General features: G+C 32.9%; 5 protein-coding genes across 5 annotated transcripts; 2 read left to right on the forward strand and 3 right to left on the reverse strand.

Annotated features, from left to right (window-relative positions):
• Positions 1-209: 209 nt before the first annotated feature.
• LOC110797337 (uncharacterized) lies at positions 210-3922 on the reverse strand. Its single transcript, XM_022002439.2, has 2 exons — positions 3215-3922; positions 210-949 (listed from the first exon to the last, which is right to left on the reverse strand). Exons 1-2 carry the CDS (start codon positions 3762-3764, stop codon positions 525-527), a joined length of 975 nt encoding a protein of 324 aa, XP_021858131.1. The 5' UTR covers positions 3765-3922; the 3' UTR covers positions 210-524.
• A 2883-nt stretch (positions 3923-6805) lies between these two features.
• LOC110797342 (NDR1/HIN1-like protein 13) lies at positions 6806-9754 on the reverse strand. Its single transcript, XM_022002445.2, has 2 exons — positions 8781-9754; positions 6806-7501 (listed from the first exon to the last, which is right to left on the reverse strand). The coding sequence occupies exons 1-2, from the start codon at positions 9435-9437 to the stop codon at positions 7112-7114; spliced, it is 1047 nt and encodes a 348-aa protein (XP_021858137.2). The 5' UTR covers positions 9438-9754; the 3' UTR covers positions 6806-7111.
• A 2393-nt stretch (positions 9755-12147) lies between these two features.
• LOC130459324 (pectinesterase-like) lies at positions 12148-13527 on the forward strand. The gene is made up of 2 exons (XM_056826636.1): positions 12148-12478; positions 12923-13527. Exons 1-2 carry the CDS (start codon positions 12148-12150, stop codon positions 13525-13527), a joined length of 936 nt encoding a protein of 311 aa, XP_056682614.1.
• Positions 13528-14931: 1404 nt separating this feature from the next.
• On the reverse strand, positions 14932-17338 carry LOC130459332 (polygalacturonase inhibitor 1-like). The gene is made up of 4 exons (XM_056826642.1): positions 17319-17338; positions 17119-17129; positions 15908-16352; positions 14932-15397 (listed from the first exon to the last, which is right to left on the reverse strand). Exons 1-4 carry the CDS (start codon positions 17336-17338, stop codon positions 14932-14934), a joined length of 942 nt encoding a protein of 313 aa, XP_056682620.1.
• An 830-nt stretch (positions 17339-18168) lies between these two features.
• On the forward strand, positions 18169-19177 carry LOC110797338 (dirigent protein 22). The gene has a single exon (XM_022002440.2). It carries the CDS (start codon positions 18214-18216, stop codon positions 18811-18813), a length of 600 nt encoding a protein of 199 aa, XP_021858132.1. The 5' UTR covers positions 18169-18213; the 3' UTR covers positions 18814-19177.
• Positions 19178-20428: the final 1251 nt, after the last annotated feature.

The following is a 20428-nucleotide window of genomic DNA, read 5'->3' on the forward strand; positions in this document are numbered from 1 at the left end:
GGGTGTACCTTCTACTAATCGCCTGATGTGTGTGTTTTCCTGTTTTAATTCTCAGCTGTCAAAAAAAATAAAAAAAATATACTAACACATGTATACATTTTGTTTTGGGCCTATACAAAGAATAAACGGGCCTTAAATTGCATGTGAACTAGGAGTATACATACAGAATTTCAAAACAACATAAATGTTAAGAATTAAAACCATGTAGATTTGTTTAAAAGCAAATTAAAGTTGTTTCTTATAAATGTAAGTAATTTACAAAGTACTCCATAATTCAAGTATCAAAAAACACACATGATACATATTCACAAAGGCCACAATTCTTTTTGTGCCTTAACCATGAAAGCAACACACATTATAACACACACTATATCATAATGAACCCTGTCCTTTCCCCTAAATTTGACTAACGACTGACAAGTATACAAGTGACTTTAATCTTTATATACAAACTAGTAATAACGTGAGTACGTGACAATTTAATCTGAACCGATAACTTGTTAATTTATTATCAATTCAATCTACTACCTTTCCATGTGATCAATACCCTTATTACTATTATTATTCCCGGCCCCACTAACAAAGTTATGCGTTTCAATGATTTTTCCTTCAATCTTCTGCGCTTCAACATCTTCTTCCCCCTCTTGATCACACAAAGCCATAGGACTATAATACTCCACATCATAAGCCTTCATTATAAAGACATAAAACGACGTCGCAAAAACACCCAACAAAATCAACAACCAACTAAACTGAATATTTACAAGCGCCTTAGCACGATGAAGTGACTCCTTCCCATCACACCTAACCACCTTATGACCTTCTTCTTCATGCATGAAACACCCTTTTGAAATCAAGTGTGGGGTCCACAATGCGAATCCCATGACCATGAGCCATACTCCTTGGTAGAGTATGCTAAGGGACCTCGTGTACGCGATCACGAAACTTCCTGTTCGTATAAAAATAATTTAAGTTCAGTAAAAATCAACCAACAGGTCAAATAAGGTCTATGACGAGACAAGGGTGCATTTTTATTGTATTCTTTATTCTCTTTTTACTTATATCGAAGTTATTCATTCATAGGATGATTAAGATTGTCTATCTTGATTTTTCTAGGGGGTGTTTGACTCCTAGAATGAATTTGATGAGATTCAATAACCCCTAGAATAAAGGTTAGAGAGCTAGCCAACTATTCTAATCTCTTATCTCATACTTCGAGTTAACATATATATATACATACATTATTATATTAAGCACTAATTTTTTATATTGGTGTACTTCAAGGTACACATTTGTATCAACAACTATAAATATTTCATTCATTTATTAATAAATATATTGGTTGACATTTTTACTTTATTTATATTCAACTTTAACCATTAATATTTTTAATTACAGTTGTACTACGTAGTACTCCCTCCATTCCTTTTTGTTATTCCCATTTTCTTTTTTGGCATTTCTATTTGTTGTACCCATACTGAATCTTTACTATTTGTAGCCATAGTTTTTTTACCAAATTACCCTAAGATTCCCCATTATTTACCAAAAAACCCTAAGATTCTACCTTTTTTCCAACCTAAATTTCACTACTTTCCTTATTTTATTCATTCCCTCTTCCCAATTCACCCACCCTCCCAACCGTCCCTATCTTCATCTCTCTCTTCTTTTCTCGGACCTCCTTCACTTTTCTCTCTCTCCTCGTTGCTCCTCTCACTCTCTTTCTCTCCTCCTTCATCCTCTCACTTTTCTGTCAAGAACATATCAGTATATCACCTCCTTCACTTTTCTCTCTCTCTCTCTCCTCGTCCCTCCTCTCACTTTTCTGTCAAGAACACTAAAATGTTCTTCATTTTCCATCTTCCCCTCACGTTTTTTCTCTCTCCTCCAAAATCTCTCTGTTCTTAATTAAGATATGTAGGTGAAATTCTAGATCGTCGCCGCCGCCACCGCCACCACACCTCCGCCACCACTAACACCCTCCGAAAAAAGCTGTAGAATACATATTATGGCTTTAGATGGTGAAAATCGACCATGAAAACTCTAGATCTAGAGTTTTCATGGTCGAATTTGACCTCTAAATCTTCAAAATCGTGATATTGAGATCATGTTGGTATGAATTTATTTTTGTGTTCTTATTTCGAATTTTTTGGATTGATTTTTGACGATTTTCTGGGTTAGTTTTTGTTTAATTTTTGGGTTGTTTTTGGTCGATTTTTTTTGAATTTTTGAATTTGATTTTGGTGGAATTTTGGGTTGAATTTTGTTGATTTTTTGGGTTGATTTTGGTCGATTTTTTGGGATGATTTTTGTCGATTTTCTGGGTTGATTTTTGGTGAATTTTTGGGTTGATTTTGGTCGAATTTCTTGTCGAATTTTTGGGTTGATTTGGTCAAATTTTTGCCTTGATCTTGGTCGATTTTTTGGTTGATTTTTTCTGAATTTTTTGGTCGATTTTTTGGTTTGAATTTTCTGGGTATGTCGATTTTCTGGGTTTGACGATTTTTTGGGGTTTTTGGTTGATTTTTTGGTTTGTCGATTTTCTGGGTTTTTTTTGGTTAATTTTCTGGATTTTTTCTTGATTTTTTTTTGTTGATTTTTTTTTGATTTTTCTGGTTTGAATTTTTGTTAATTTTCTGGTTAATCTGATATTTGTTGTTATTAATAATAACATATCTCCCATTTATCTTATTTTTTAAAATATTTTTTCTCTCTCCACTTTATTTTAAATAATCTCTTACACCCAATCATTATTCTTACACCCAATCATTACTCATATCCCAATACAACCCAAGATTCCAATTTTCTTAAAAACCACCCAACATTCTTTAGGGGAACAACAAAAAGGAATGGAGGGAGTATTTAGTTAAAATAAAAAAAATGATATTATGAATATATGCGTATGAGATTAACCAAACAATTAAATGTGAAAATATTGAAAATTATAAATATATAGTAACAAACGTGGTTAAAATTAGTACAGATTAACCAAACAATTAAATATGAAAATAATGAAATTTATATTTTTATAATATATAGTAACAAACATGGTTAAAATTAGTACAGATTAAACAAACAATTAAATATGAAAATAATGAAATTTATATTTTTATAATATGTAGTAACAATGTAACATACGGGGTTAAAATTAGTACTTTAAATAACGAAAAAGTCAAAATAATACATCTATTAAGAAAAGGAAAAACTAATATATTACCTGGATAGGCGATGCCAAGGATAGTAGTGGACAAAGAAATGAACACAACAAGCTGAAGTAGCCAATGGTATTGTCCCTCAACCCCCATATGATCAGAAGAATGGAGATGAAATAAAAGAAGTTGTTGACCAAATGCAAGTGCACCAAGGAGCTGAACGACGTCGTACTGAGCCCGAATATTACGGCCGCCGCCCTCGCGCCACTTGTCGAGGGCGAGGGCGAAGAAGGCGTAAACAAAGAACGTAAGAGAAATGGAGGAGTGCTCGAAGTTGTGAAGGTGGTTTGAAGGGATTGTACCGTCCGGGTCGAAGGGTTGGTGGCGGGCCGGGCCGATGAAGAGTTCCATGGCGACGGAGAAGAAGGTGGCAATCATGATTAAGTGGAGTTCGAGGCGGCGGAGGCGGTGGTGGAGGGTGGAAGGGAACCATGGGAGGGATTTGTAGTTGTTAGGTCCTTTGAGGGCTAGTAGTCTAAGGTGGTTAAAGAGGTGCCATAATCCAATTGCAAAGAACCCAAAACCCGGCCCGACGTGCCCGATTAGTGTGCCCATTTAGGAAGTTAATTATGTGTTAGGGGGGAAATGAGAGAAGATGAGGGATTTAATTAAGAAGGGAGGGAGAGTTTAAGGAGTTTAACATAAATATATCTAGAGAGTTCTAAGAAGGGAAAAGAAAATTAAAAGAGTTGAAAATTTTAATTTGAATATATAATATATGATGGTCTTGTTTTGAAGTATAAGAAGGTGTTGTAGCTATGTGCATATATATGTCATGTGACTTCATTTGTGAGGTGGCTTGGAGTAAAAGTTATAGTTAGCTGATATGTAATTACGTTTAATTTGTATTATTTTAACAGACCGTATAACATAGAGAATATAGAGTACGCGCTACAAAATAATCATTTTTATAGAGATGAGAAATTCCGTTTTCATATAGTCTAAATCCGTATCAAAATGATGTTTAGAGACGGATTTGAGACGAAAATAGAGGTGGCTTGGAGTAAAAGTTATAATTAGCTTATACGAAGTATATAATAAAGTTTTGTATAATTTCAACAGACGGTATAACTACTATAACATAGAGACTATAGAGTACGATGTAGTAATTAATTTGCATAGGTTATGTGACTTAAATTTGTGAGGGTTGAGGAGTAGAAGCTATTGTTGGCTAGATAATTATTGTTGGCTAGATAATTGATAAAGACTTTGACTAATGATCGACTAGGAAATTTTATTGCCCTTTTGTTTCTAGAATATCAACCAATTGACCAAATTAATAAGGCTATGTTCTTTTCACCTTATTTCCACTTATTTCAGGAAAAATAAGTTCAGATAAGTTCAGTTAAGTTCAGATAAGATAAGTTCAGGAAAAATAAGTGAAAACCAGTTGAATAAAACGCACCCTAAGTAAATCAAACGAATAAAGGTAAACCGTAAAAGTAATCTTTTCAGTTTGTATATATATATATATATATATATATATATATATATATATATATATATATATATATATATATAATTACATTTTATATAGTTTCAATAGGTAGTGACGTAGTGTAACATAGAGATCGACGACAGAATACAGAGTAGTTCTTATTTCAAGGATAATTTTTGAATTAAATGATTGAAGTTCAACGTGGTGCATATATTGTTGAAAAACTTTGTATGATGTGACACAAATTCACGATATGGTTAAAACCTTGATTTGTTTCTTAATCTTTCGTGAAAATGATGTTGCACATTGATTAAATGTCTAGTAGATGAAGTTAATACCTAAATAAGAAAGAAAGAGTTTGAATTGGTGAGTAGTTGATGAGTACACTCCGTATATAACAATAAAACGTAACTCTAAATATGCATGTTTTATTATGAAAAGCAACTCACATTAATCACATACATTTTTTCTCATTATATGTTAGTATTGCGTCAAGTTAACTATATACTTCATAGTACACAAGGAGGCATCGTGTTAAATAGGTTTCAATCGATATTCCATCCAATTTTTACACATTTGTTATTCACAATTTATGACACATATCTTTTATCATATTTATATCGCAATACGTACTATATCTTTATGAATTGACTACGAATAATAAGATTATTTGTTCAAATTATATATCCTACATGCTTTATCTTAACTTATAATTTATTTCAATCAAGTAATATTACTATTATAAAATATAAAAAATAAAGGTTCATATTCCTAATGAACCCATTTTATTCAATATGATAACTATGCATTTATCTAGGAAGGTACGTCAATATATTTTCTCTAAGTTGACCGTGACATTCAATTCAAATTAAGGTAGATATATTATTACGTCACTGATGATCTAGCTTATGTTAGCTGACGTGGAGGTATTCAAATTTATTAATTACAAATTTGTATTTTCCAACTAGGCAAAAACAACAATAACTATGTTCCAAATGAATTATTGCAAAAAAAATCCATATGAAATGTTTGAATATTATTTAACATATGAAAATAGCTAGTCATGGTCATACCTTAAAGGAAAGAGGAGCTCAATTTGAACGACTTATATTATACTCCATATGTAAGTCCCGGCTGCTTTTGTTTTAATTATTAATCTTAATTAAACTTCTTACTAAATTTTCGAGTCAAAAAAATGTAGATCGTATAAATTTGGCAAAGTCGTCTATAAATTTCAATAATTAATACGTACGTAGTATTCAGACGGGCCCTATTATATCAACTTCTTTTTGTTTGTTCTTTATCCATTAAAAGAAATTGTACCATTAACGACGGGAAATCTTGTCGCTGGAGGACAATAATTGTTAATTAACATACTTCGTAGTATTTTCTATCGCGAACCCGTCATAAAATGGGCCGTCATTTAGTGAAAAATCTCGTCATTAGCCCGTCGTAAAAGACATTTGCGACGGTTGTTCCCGTCTTTGTTTGGTTGTTATTATATCCCTGTCGCAAAAGACTTTTCCGACGGAATTTTTGACATGTCGTTATTAAGTTGTCATTAAAAATACAAATTCTTATAGTGATCCCTCGACCCTCGTACGCATTAATATTTTTTTAAAAAATATACGGAAGTACTACGTACATTTTTAAAATTTCCTAGTACATATACATATGTCCCAAACACGGTTCACAAATTCTTATTTACAAGTGGTGTACAATAAATATTGTACACCGAAGTTAAAGTTAACTTAAAATACTTAAAAGTTAGCTTTATATATGTAAAAGTATAAATTTTTTAGTTAAATTTTTTTTCATTTTAATAAAAAATATTTTTTCAAAATTACTAATAATGTATAAAATTAGTTATTTAACCGTTTAAAATGTTTTTCTATCAACCTTTTTTGTTATAATATAAAAGTTAATCAAAACATAATAAAAATTACAAAAAATTATGTAAAAGTTATTTTGGTGTACAATAAATTTATTGTACACCTTATGCGCACAAGATCTTTTGAACACAAACATGGCAAAAAAACTAAAAAAACAAGATAACAAATTAACTCTTTTGAGGGAAGAATAAAAGAAAAATCAACTTATTGCAAAATTTGCAGTCGTAAATGTTAACAATTTAATCTACAACAACAACAAAAAAACATTGCGGTAATCAAATTGGAAATCATTGGTCTAAAGAGTCCCTTTTTTCCCTTTACAATACAACACGTATAACAAAGACCGGAAAAAAAAAATGTACAAATCCTCTGTTTCATAATTGTGCACCTTTTTAATAAAAAAAACATATTTACGACTTTTCAATGTTTTTAATAAACCTATCAAATAAGGTGACATATGAAATTATACACAACAACAACTCAAAGAAATCAATTTCGTTGATGTGAGATAAATAACTCTATTTTCCGAAATTAAATAATTAAACACCATAATTAATTAATTTTGGTGATAATTAATTATGGGTGTCACATTTTTGTAATAAAATTTTGATATTATCTCCAAAGGAATCAACCTCAAATTGGCAACCAACCTTAACATCAACTTTCTTGGTAAATAACCATGTCTTCAACTTAAGAGGGATGTTCATTGACATGTTCAATTTCACTGGTTTTTTATGATGGTTATTATGAGAGGAGGATGACGACTCTAACTCTTTAGGCAAACCACCTTTCGACGACACCGCGAAAACCACGTCTTCGGCGTCGGCTTTGCCGGATTCTTCCTTCTCTAACGCCGGAAATGAGCCGTGCCCTAACACCTTTCCTTTGTATTCAAGTGTTGCATTTCCTTTTCCGTACTCAATATCGTTCACACTATTAGGGTTTGTTGTCTCCATAGATACCTATTACAATCAACATTGTTAAAGCAGATAAATTTATATAAGTTCCAATCAGGTTCTATCAGGTTAGTCGGGTTTAAACAGTTTTAGTAAGTTCAGGAACATCCGACGAAGAGGGATTATGCTTGCTTTGACCTAATTCACAATAATATTAGTGTCAACCCGGCCAAAACCAATAATTTTATATAGGCAAACAAAACGTTCCCATAATTGATAACATATAATAATGTGTTATAATCTATCTATACTAATATATTAAAAGGCGTTGATAAACAAGCCTATATGCCACGTGACACTCACACTAATCTCATTTCAATGTTACATGTCATACATAATTATTTAAAAATGATAAATATGTGTGGTACAAGTCTTGAACCCGTGACCTCTAATGCAAACCAAACAATTAACCACTGCTCCAAATCAAATTATATGTCATTTTTTCATAACAAAATATAATAAATGACAATGTAATAATACAGAGTATTGAATTTATTTAAAAAATTTATACGTGTATCAACCTGGGACATCGCCCGGACCCAAATACTAGTTAATCAACATTATTAGTAACACATACTAATGTCTTACCAAAGCTTGTAGAACTTTACATATATACACAACGTGCGGTATATTGTTGTGATGTGCATGTATGTTTTATCATAACCAATAATATTTTAGACAATGTTCTATCATAACCAATAATAATTTATTGTGGATTTATTTGGATTGAGGGATAAGGTGTAAATGATAGGATTAAAATTGATGGAAATTGTACGTTTGAGGTTAATTCGAATAGAATTTGACCATTAATTCTTCTTAAAAGTTAAAACATACTCCGTAATACCCCGTTCTATGAAATTTTCAAAGAACGGAGATGGTACAATAGTTATTTTATGGTACTTTGAGTAGTATGAGAAAATCCATTATCTTCAATATATAATCGTGAAAAATATATAATTGGTGGACAAAAATAAATAAAATGGACAATAATAATAATTATGCAAAAAAGTCCTAAGGTTGTCCCTTAAAAAAAAAAAGGGTCCTAAGATTGTATACAATATTCCCTCTGTCTTTTTATTAATCTGCGTGTTTTGACTCAATGTACATCTTTCATCATAATATCTTTTTAAAGTATGTTTCGAGGCGAATTAAACAAGATGCAACATGACTATATTTTTTTCTCATGAATAAAAAATTGTAACTTCAATTCTCCAGAATTCTAAATAGTTGCAAGATTAATTTTAAACAGGAACAACATTAAGAAACAGAGGGAGTACAATATTACCTGGAACTTAGGAGGAGGAGCGTTGTTCTTTTTAGAAGAAGTTGTAGTAGGGTGCTTGATGACAACATGTTTGATAGAGAACGTAGGATTCTTAGGGTTCAACGTAAAATGAGCAACACAAACAATAACACTAATAATAAACGCAACCACAAAGAAAACCGACAAACACCAATACACACACCGGCGCCGCCCCTTTTGGTTGTTTTGCACCGGATTCCGGTACTTTTCGACAAGCTCGGCGTTCTCCGGTGGCGGAACCCGGTAGATTTGATCCTTAGGGACTTGTATAATGTATGTAGAATGAGGTGGTTGTGGTTGAGAGTTAGAATTACTATCATCATCATCATCATTATCATGTGATCTTAAGGAAGGGACAATTTGCATTTTCTCATCTTCATTAAAATTACCATTATTGCCATTACCATTACCATTACCATTACCATTATTATTATTATTATTATTTTTCCCATGGTAGATATTATAAAAATCATCAAACTCGTCGTCTTGATCCTCCTCGTCGTTGTTGTTGTTTTTGTCGTTGTCGTTGTCGTTGATGGTGTTGGTGGTGGTGGAGGTGCGATGATGGTGGTCACGGTCGTGGTCGTGGTCGTGGCCGTGGGCGGCGTCCGGAGAGGTGGGTGGGACCCGCTCCTCCATCGAGAAAATGGGGAGCGGTACTCACAAAAGAGGAAGGAAATGGGGAGTTAAATTTTGGTTCTAGTAATTAATTAACAATGGAGGAAATTATTATTATTATTATTATTGGAACAAAACAAGGAATAAAACATGATAGTGTTTTTAGAAAGATAATAAATTAATATTTGATTTTTTTGTGATTTTTTCTCCTTTTCCTCCTTCTTTTGGATTTTGATTGTTTTTCTGTCATGGTGAAAATGATTAGGGTGGATAATGGTGGAGAATAATTGGGTTGGAATAGAGAAAATTAGGGATGAGAGGTTGTTATATCTTCTAAATAAGACGTCTTGTTGTGTTGTCAACTGTCATGCCTTTCTTCCCTCTAATTGTCTTTTATATATATGCTTACTTTAGACTTTTATTATTTCACGTAAAACACTTTTAAAATCAATATTAAATTTGACTTTATAGTTTACACTCTTTTACTAATAACATTATGGTTGCAAGTTTTTTTTTTTATAATGTTGTTTCGATCTGATTGCATGTCACTATGTGAGTACTGGATTATATTGAATTGATAATAATAATAATAAAAAAAATTCGGTGAAGATTAAGCTGTCATGTTACTACTACGAAGTAGTTTGTATAGAAGGATTAAAGTAATTTACATACTTGCCATGTTACTACTACGGAGTACTCCTTAGTTTGTATAGAAGGATTAAAGTAATTTCATATGATATATTGAGCGTTATAGACTTATAGTGTGTTGCTTTCGTTGTGAAGGCACAAAAAGAATTGTGGCCTTTGTGAGTATGTATCATCATACCATATCATGTGTGTTTTTGTTGATACTTATGGGGTACTTTGTAAATTGCGTAATTCTATAAAAAAAACAACTTTAATTTGCTTTTAAACAAATCTATATGGTTTTAATTCTTATCATTTATGTTGTTTTGCATTGTTGTATGTATACTCCTAGTTCACAATTTACATCCCCTCTAACCAGGGTTGTCAAAAATCGACTTAATTCGATAGTCATTTGACAAAAATTGGAGTGACTCAGAAAAATATTCACACATTCAATTCGCATAAGCGCAATGATCCTGAACAAAACATTATCCGTATATACACTAATCGATTATACCTAAAGATAGATGTGGGCTACGTTAGCTACTAAGGCCCGTTTATGCTTTGTATAGGCCCAAAACAAAATGCATAACATGGGCCTTGGATGTTAGGCCAATGCAACTACTTTTTATTTATATTTTGAAAGCTAAACAGGAAAACACACACATCAGGCCTTCCTCTCTTGTGTAGGGCCTTAATAACTTGGGCTCTACACACAAAGAACTTGAACTTTGAAGCTATTAGTAATTATGGTAGCAATGTCTACTAGCCTTAATGGCTTAAATAGAGCATGCAACTATTTTAACTCCAAGTAAATCATTATAGAACTAGGAAACTAATACGTGTATATCATATTAGGGATGATCGAAATCCGGGAACGGTCGGGGTTTAACACAAAAATTATGCCCAAACCCATAAATTTAGTGCGGAAAACGGGCTTCTGGGCCGGACTCGAGTTTTCGTTTAAAAATACATATTTTTTAGGGTCCCCAAATCCGTACTTTTGGGTCGAGCTGTTCCAGCGGGATGGGCTATAGTTGAGAATTAAAACAGGAAAACACACACATCAACATTATGGGCCTTAATGACTTGGGCTCTACTAGCCTTAATACACACAATGAACTTGAACTTTGAAGCTGCTTCTTTTAATCCAAGAACTTATTGGAGAATTGGTCTCTTATTTCATCTAATTAAAACAAAGAATTGTTGTAATGACCTTTATGTCATTGTAATACTTTACTTGTATCAGTGCATGTAAAAAGAATAAGTGTACTTTTAGTTATTATGTATATTAATGAGATAACTTTTATAATTATACAATGTATCCATATGCAAATGACTAAATAAGAGTATCTCAATTAGAAGATAATTGTCCATTTTGATACATACATGCATTTGGGCCATTGTCCATTTGGGCCATTTGGGTCATAACTTAGTCTTGGTCCATGCTCAACAACTATACTAGTTATACATTTTATTTTAACCCAAGGCTATAGGTAGTGTATGTGAAAATAATAAGCCTTATTTTAGTTATTATGTATATTAATGAGAAAACGTTCATAATTATACAATGTATGCATATGCAAAGGACTTCTAAGAGTAAAAAGAATAAGGGTTCTTTTAGTTATTATGTATATTAATGAGATAACTTATATAATTATACAATGTATGCATATGCAAAGGACTACTAAGAGTATAGACTATAATTGAGATAATCTCTATTAGAAGATAATTGTCCATTTTGATGCATACATGCATTTGGGCCATTTTCCATTTGGGCCTAAGGTCTTAGTCTTGGTCCATTCCCAACAATTATACTACTATACTAGTTATACATTTTAGAAATAGACTTTCAACAGAAAAGTTTAAACAAAGGGACTAAGTAAGATTATCAATAATAATCACATTTGAAGTTTAATAATACTTGCTTAATTAGTTCTTAATCACTTTGCATTAATGTGCTATAAATATCGCTTTGAAGCATTGATCAATTTCCTACAACTCTTTCTACTAAGCCAATTTTTACTACATCTCTTTCTATCCTCTCCTACTATACACTTAACTCCTCTAGTTTCCAATAATTTCTTCTGTTTTTCTCTTCAAAATGTTTTCCATCCAACAAAGAGTAGCTCAATTAGTAACAATACTTCTCCTCACTTACACATATCTAGCTACAAGTAATGGATCTTATGGAACGGTTTCCTTGGAGGGCTATGGCAACTATGCCACCATTTTCGAGGCCTTGGAGGCGGCTCCTAGCAATAGTTCTTGCCCGGTATACATTACCCTACAAGCCAAGGAGTATCACGAGCAAGTTCTCGTGCAAAACGACAAGACAAACATAGTCATGACCGGTCAAGGGATCGAAAAGACTTTCATTATTCATAATGGAAGTTCTTTAACAAATCAAACCACCATGTCTTCGGCAACATTTGGTAAGTACATTCTAATCCTTAACTATTTGGCAACTTGTATGTATTAGTAGAATACCTTAATTTATTTAATTTAAATAGTTACAATAAAAATTACTACACTATTTACAAAACATATAATTAACTTAAGTAAATGAAAAATGAAATAGGTATTGAGTGATCATATTGTGGTTTAATAATATTCATGCAATCATGCATGGCAAAACAGTCATAGTTGGACTTCTAAGGCCTTAGTTTAAAATGGGCCGTGATAATGGGCTGAAATGAAACTTGATTTAATGAATAAGTCCTCTATAATGGGCCCGGACAAAAGTTTAGGATTCTTAACTTTTGACTGTTATTTGAATATGATTAGAAAATAATAATTTCAATCCTACATTCTTGTGTAAGAATAATCATCTGATTATGTTATTTATCATTCATATTTTTCTGTTAATTAATTTATAGGAGTAGAAGCGGTTGGTTTTGTCGCCAAATACATTACATTCGTAAATCTAGCCGGCCCGGGAGCCGGACCGGCGGTTGCATTTAGGAGTGTGGCGGATAAAACCATTTTATACAAGTGTAAGTTAGACGGGTATCAAGACACTCTATTCACCCAATTAAATAGGCATTTTTTTCGCGAATGCGATATCTATGGAACCATAGATTTCGTGTTTGGCTACTCACTTGCCGTGTTGCAAAATTGCAACATATTTTTACGGAAGCCCTTGACCGGTCAAGATGACGTGATTAGTGCACAAGGTAAATCCGAGGTGAACGAGACAAGTGGGCTCGTATTCCAAAATTGCACCATTACCGCGGATCCCCGATTACCCGAGACTGAGGGAAGTGCGTACCTTGGGCGGCCTTGGAAGCCATATTCCACAACCATAATCATGGAAAGCTACCTAGGAAAGGTGGTGAACCCTAATGGTTGGTTGGCATGGCAAGAGGACAACCAAACCCTAAACAATGTCTACTATGCCGAGTACCGGAATAGAGGCCCGGGAAGTCAAACAAGTGCAAGAATCAAATGCAAAGGGTTGCAAATCTTCTATCAACCAAAGTGAAGCCCAAATGTTCACTGTTAAGAACTTTATCAATGGTACGGATTGGATTCCTTCAACTAGAGTTCCCTATTATTCAGACTTTATCAATTGATTAACTTAATCATTTCCTTAATTAGTTTTATGTATATGTCTAATTAGTTGATTTTAGTATTGTACTTGTACAACTTCTAGTAATGAAAAGTTCTTTTGATTAAATGATTTGTCTCCTATACTTTTGACTTTGGTTTTTGTTAATTTGTTACATTGCCATGGAATGATGAAGTCCAATTATTTTGCTTTTAGCCCAAGCCCAATAAGAGGAAATGGGCCTAATGGAATAACTACAATTAACAACAGATTTTCAACACATGCATGAACTCAAAACTCAAAATATGTAAAGGCTATAATATAACCCACAAAAAAAAGTACTTTGTACTACTATATAACATTATACTCCCTTCGTCCCGGAATACTCGACCCGGTTTGACCGGTACAGAGTTTAAGGAACTTGAATTGACTTATTTAATTTAATAGGTAATAGTTGATAGTGGGTTATTATTTTAATGTAGTTAGTAGGAGGTGGGTTAAGAGGTGGGGTTGGGGGAGAGTAGGGGTTGAATTTTTAATTATTTTTTGTAGGGGGTAGGTGGGTTAATAGGGGTGGAGTGAGAAATAATATAATATTATTAAAATATTTCCATTTTTAGAAACAGGTCAAGTATTAAGGGACGACCCGATAAGGAAAACAAGTCAAGTATTCCGGGACGAAGGGAGTAACTACTTTCCCTAAAAAAAAAACTAAAAAAAAAACATTATAACTACTTCACCTATCCTGAACAATATGTAAATATAATGTAATTATAAAAGTATGTTTATTTTACCTAATTTTACTACTTCACCTATGCTTTCCCAAACCATATGAGGAAATGGACCAAATGACACACATATTCTGGAATAGAAGATTTGGAGTCCTAATTTTACAAAGGTTTACTTTCCACTTTCAAAGACTATCACAAGTACTGATCGATTTTCTAGTATATTTTCCAATTATGTAGAGGCTATAATATGATTATTTACCTAATCTGTGAATATTCTCTATAAATTCCTCCCTAAAACTAGAACATCTAAATTAGGAGATAGTTACCTACTTACCTGTCATGATTCTTTTATGCATATATGAAGGCAGACTACAATTAACAAAAGATTTTCAATTCTTGAACTCAAAATATGGAAAGGCTATAATATCACCCTCAAAGAGAATTGCCCATGCCAATATGTAAACATAATGTAATTATGAAAGTCTGATTCTTTGCCTTTAACCCAAGCCCAAACAATATGAGGAAATGGCCCATGGCCCATAGGCCCATGAATTATAAAATACTTGCAACGTTTCTAATGTGTCACACAAATAAAACAAGATTTTAACTACTTACAAACGGGTAATCCTGGCGCATCACAAAGACATTTGTTATTAAAAAAAGCCTTAAACTGCTTGAGGCGTCCGCCTTTCGGGACCTTACCACAAAGGTGGTTAAATCGAAAACTGACATATATCAGTTTGGGTAGTTGTCCAAGTCTCCGAGGAAGAGAGCCGTATAACTGGTTGTACGACATGTCAATATAGTTCAAACTCCATGGTAAGTCCACATTGCTGAAATTAAACTTGAAATGGTTTTGCCTTAAGATGACTTGTTGCATTGGTTTGTCACTCTTGAACAAAAACGTTACATCACCTGTAAAATTGTTTTGGGACAAATCTAACGCCTCTATATTTGCTTGACCCAATGACTTAGGTATTGGGCCGGATAATCCGTTCGTATCAAGTCTTAATATTGAAAGTCTACGCTTAAATGACCCAAAACTTTCAGGAATAGAACCACTTAGATTGTTCCTGAAACGATACATACGTCAAAAAAAAAAAAAAAAAAAAGTACAATAACACAAATGTACTTAATTGTACGGAGTATAACTTTATGTTTTATACATTAAATTATACGTATAAACTTTGAGTGTTGTTTTTTGGTAGTTAACTATGTACTAGTACTCCATAAAAAAATATTTCCCGTATTCTATTATTGCTTCATGTTAAAAGTATTTATACATCCTACAATTAGGGTAAGAAACTAATAATCCTAGATTTAAAATCATACATTTAACCGACAATATAATACATTAATCTCTGGGTTTTATTTTATTTGCCCCATATTGACCAAAAAACTTTCACCAAAAGTGTTTAAATGACGCAAGTAAAATGAGACGGATGAAGTATTCGTTATACGTTAATAAGAATTTATGGTAAAACTTTTTAAATTTTGATTCAAACATACAAATGGGTCAAACATTTAGAGACGAGATAAATAAAATAAAATAAAATAAAGAATAAAGAATAAAGAATGCATACTGGCTAAGAACAAGCTCTCTGAGATTGGGAAGAAGAGACAAAGAGGAGGGAATGGTCCCTGAGAAACCGCTAGAAATAAGTTCAATCCTCTTTAGCGTTTTAATCTGGCTTAAAATCTCAGGTATGGGCCCACTAAGATTAGTGTAATCCAATGTGATTGAGGACAGATTAACGAGCTTTTTAATGGTTAAGGGAATAGAACCAGTAAGATTAGGCAAATTAGCAAACTTAATGGTGTGTAGGTAAGGAAGATCGGCAATTACCGGTGGGATTTCACCGGAAATCATATCAACCCCTAAATTAATATTCCCGTAGAGGATGAAGGATGTGACTCGGCCCGGCGGCGGGGTGAACTCGGTGTCGCCGCCGTTGCCACAACCAACAACATCCCAGTCACAGCAGTGGTTGTGGTGTTTTATAAAATGTGTATGTTTTATAGGAACATCTAAAAAACGCAGTTAACATCAGAAAAATAAAAACAAATATTTTATAAAATGGATGGAAATCGGTTTAAAAGATAGTTATTGAAATCACCAAATATTGAATTAGGAAGTAAGTATTATTATTGTGTCTACATTTATAAAATACAATCGGCTGATAAGTTATTTTTTCTTTTATATATGCAATAAATCAAAGGATATCAATTAGTCATATCTAAAAGATATCAATAATTAGTCAAACTTTGATTAAGAAACTAATCATAACTTCAATGAAATATGAAAATCTTTTGAAGTATTCCGGATTACGTTCTATTTGGGCCGGTTTTGGTAGACATGAATCGGGGTGTCAAATCGGGTCATCCGTTAGTTACGGGTCGGGTATAATCGGATAATGTAGTTGTACGGGGTTATTGTGCTTATGCGGATTGAATATGTGAATTTTGTTTTTCAAATCACTTCGATTTTTGTCAGGAATCGGTTAATTCGGGTCAGTTTTTGACATCCCTAGACATGAATGTTTCAAATTCAATGCAGTCTTCCTTGTGTTTCAATGTTTCATAAACCTTGATTTCCTTTACACAAAATATAATTAACGAGTAATATGTACGTATGGGGATGTAACAATATGTCATTAACTCATTATAAATACGTATGGGTCACGTGACTCGTGTGCTATCATTTTTCAAAATGTTTTTTCTTGTGCGGAAAAGACGGGCAAAGCCCTTAAAACAACAAATTCACATAGGGTCGTCAATATAAGTGTTGGCCCACCGTTAGGCAACCTTCAAATAAAAGTATGTTTCAATTATAACTTTGTAGTAACACACCTCCTTTTACTTTTTATGAGAAGAGTACATAAAATTGTGTTTTCGATGATAATAATTGTGTCAAAATTATTTATTTTATTATTAATTTCGTTTGAAAATGATGTTTTTTTCTGTTTTAATTCGTTTCATAATGTTCTGGCTTACTGGCAATCTCTCATTCCCATCGTCGAGAGTTTTTTACCTTAGGATGAGCCAATCTTGGAATCCTAGGGTATACATTATGTTTTATACTTCCTCCGTTCCGGAAATATCGCACCATGGTTGACTTTTACTCGTCTAACCATTACTTTGACTCTTAATATCTCAAATCGTGTGCAAGGAAAAATTATAAAAAATTAATATTTATAAAATATATATCGATATGAATCTAACATGACCCCGAATGACTAAACTTTTCTTACGTACGAATCACAAAAATGGGCCAAAGTTGTAGTGTGCATAGTGTAAAAAACAAATGGTGCGATATTTCCGGAACGGAGGAAGTATTATTTTTGGACATTAAATTTTACCATCTTACTCCACAATATTTACAATTTTTCACTCAATTTCTCTTACTTTATTCATTTTTTCTTACACACATCCACTTTTTTACAAACAATTCATCTGTTATCATAATATTTGTGCAAATAGTAATTATAAATATCATTTTGAAGATGTAGTATACTATAAGTAGGGACACTTTGCACATAAGTCGGGCCTATAGAGTGGTTGTTTGTATTGATTGGGGTGGAGTAAATGGTACTCATAGGATAAGTGATTTTGACACATCTCATATTAATATGTCACTGTTTTCTATACTTTCACAGAAGTTGTGCCAAATTCAACTAATAGGTAATCAGTTTAATCAACCTATAACATACATATACATATAAGGTAATTATTTACAACATAAATATTCCACCAAGTCTACCCTTAATTAGTCCCTTTAAACCATATTTTATTAATGACTAATTAAGTCATCTCAACTCCATTATATATACATGTAAATGGTATTCTAACACACCACACCACACCACACCACACCACACTACATTTCACAATGCAAAGTTATCTCCAAATAACCACTTTCACTTTCTCTCTCCTAATAATCTACTCCCTCTCACTCCCATCTCCAACCCAAGCTAACAACTTTGTTACAACCATAGAAGATGAACAAGAAGTCCAACAACTTATTGGTCTAAACTTCAACAAACAAAAACTAACCCACTTCAAGCTCTATTGGCACGACGTCCTTAGCGGCCCGAACCCGACATCAGTCTCGGTCATTAACCCGCCCAATAAGAACTCCCCCACCGGGTTCGGCACCACGAACATGATAGACAACCCGTTAACATACGGGCCAAAGTTGGGCTCAAAGCTTGCGGGCCGGGCCCAAGGGTTTTACGCCTCGGCGTGTCAAAAGGATGTAGGGCTTTTAATGGCCATGAACTTTGCTTTCATGGAAGGGAAGTATAATGGTAGTACAATCACGGTGTTAGGGAGGAATATGGTGTTTGATAAGATAAGAGAAATGCCTATAATTGGTGGGAGTGGTTTGTTTAGGTTTGCTAGAGGTTATGTTCAAGCTAGGACTAATACTTTTAATCTTAAGAATGGTGATGCTACCGTTCAATATGATTGTTATGTCATGCATTACTAAAATTTTGTGAGGAAAATATTTCACAAGATGCCTCATCTAGAGGGTGGATCGTGATCAGGTTCAACAGGCACATGAATTAGTAAATTAGCTGCAGAACTTCTGGGAATTCGTCAACCAGCGCTATTCCTTGGAATCGGATTAGATTTATTTTATGTCATTTTTCTTTTCTAGCTTCATTTAGTACTCTAGTTCCCTTGGATTTTTAGTCCATGTGAAAAAAATATCAAGAAAATGTAGATGTAATATCTGAAATCATCATTTTGGATGAATTACAAAGAATTGAAGTTGAAAGTGGACACTATGATGATCCACTCTCAAATATACTTTGGCAAAGTTGCTAATAAAAACCTTCTTTTTGGTATAATGTACATGGTATATTATATTGAACTTTAAGTATGTTATAACATAGTTATATTGCATTGATTCAAAACGCCAATCAAATATGTTCCGATATATATCAATGAGACATTAGCTTAATGATAAAGACATGAGTCACGTACATAATTAAATATATGTACTTTATAAGTTTCAATGCTCTTACAACTCATTCGAAACAACCTACGTAAGAATGTAATTTCGTTGTTGGTTTACCTAAGGAGCTAACGGTCCCAAACAGTAAGCACGAAAAGGTAAGGTAGTAGTCCCATAATAATTAAAGTCATGGTCCACATAAACTGCTGATAGTGCATGATCAGTTGAACCTTCAACATGAAGCATTAAAAAAGTTAAGACATGCTTATTCAATGATCATATATTGCATGTGTTGGTGATATCTTAACGTTCTAAAATTGATTCTAGCTCGATTTATCTACAAAGGAGATACAAAGAATCATTACTACATCTGTTTTAAAAAATCTTTACAGTTACTATTTGTACGGATTCCAATGCAATATTTAGTTACTAATATATTCAATTTCGTATGTGAAAAAATTATAAAAATTTGATATTCTGAAAGTACATCCAGAGACCAATCTAACAAGATCTTACATGTAACGTTTTGATGTATATAATGGTGAGAATTTACGGTCAAAGTTTTTATACTTTGGACTTATTTTTCAAAGCGTAAAGAACTTTATGAAACAGAGATAGTACAAAACAAATCCTTCAACTTTAACTTTTACGGTTTTGGTTGTATTTCGTCTCATACTGTACCAAATCGAACTGTGTTCATCCCTAAGTAACGCAATATTTTAACAAAAATGTATCAAATTAATTGAACACCTAATAAAAAGGTATCAAATGGTTCTTTTCCGTACTCTTTTATCATTTTTGTTCATTTTAAATTCGATAAATTAACAAGTGTGCATAGAAAAAGTGAGTGCTAAGTCTAGAACATGAGTATGTGCAACATTCAATTATTCGAGAAGAATAGAAAACGTTTTTGAGAGGGTGTTTTGACAAATATAGCATTTCTTTTAGGGGAGGGTCTTGACAATTATGGTATCATCCTTGGACTATCAAAGTAGTGGGTAGGTGTGACCATAACATTGCGTTCCAAAAGGGTTAAGGTTAGGTGGTATAGCATTGTTCATACAATTTCTTAGTCAAAATAAATTTTGCACCAAAATATGGGAGACATTTGAAGACTCCTCACCACTTTACTTGTTTCATTATC

Source organism: Spinacia oleracea, chromosome 4 (genome assembly GCF_020520425.1).
Source record: "Spinacia oleracea cultivar Varoflay chromosome 4, BTI_SOV_V1, whole genome shotgun sequence".
Classification (NCBI taxonomy): Eukaryota; Viridiplantae; Streptophyta; class Magnoliopsida; order Caryophyllales; family Amaranthaceae; genus Spinacia; species Spinacia oleracea.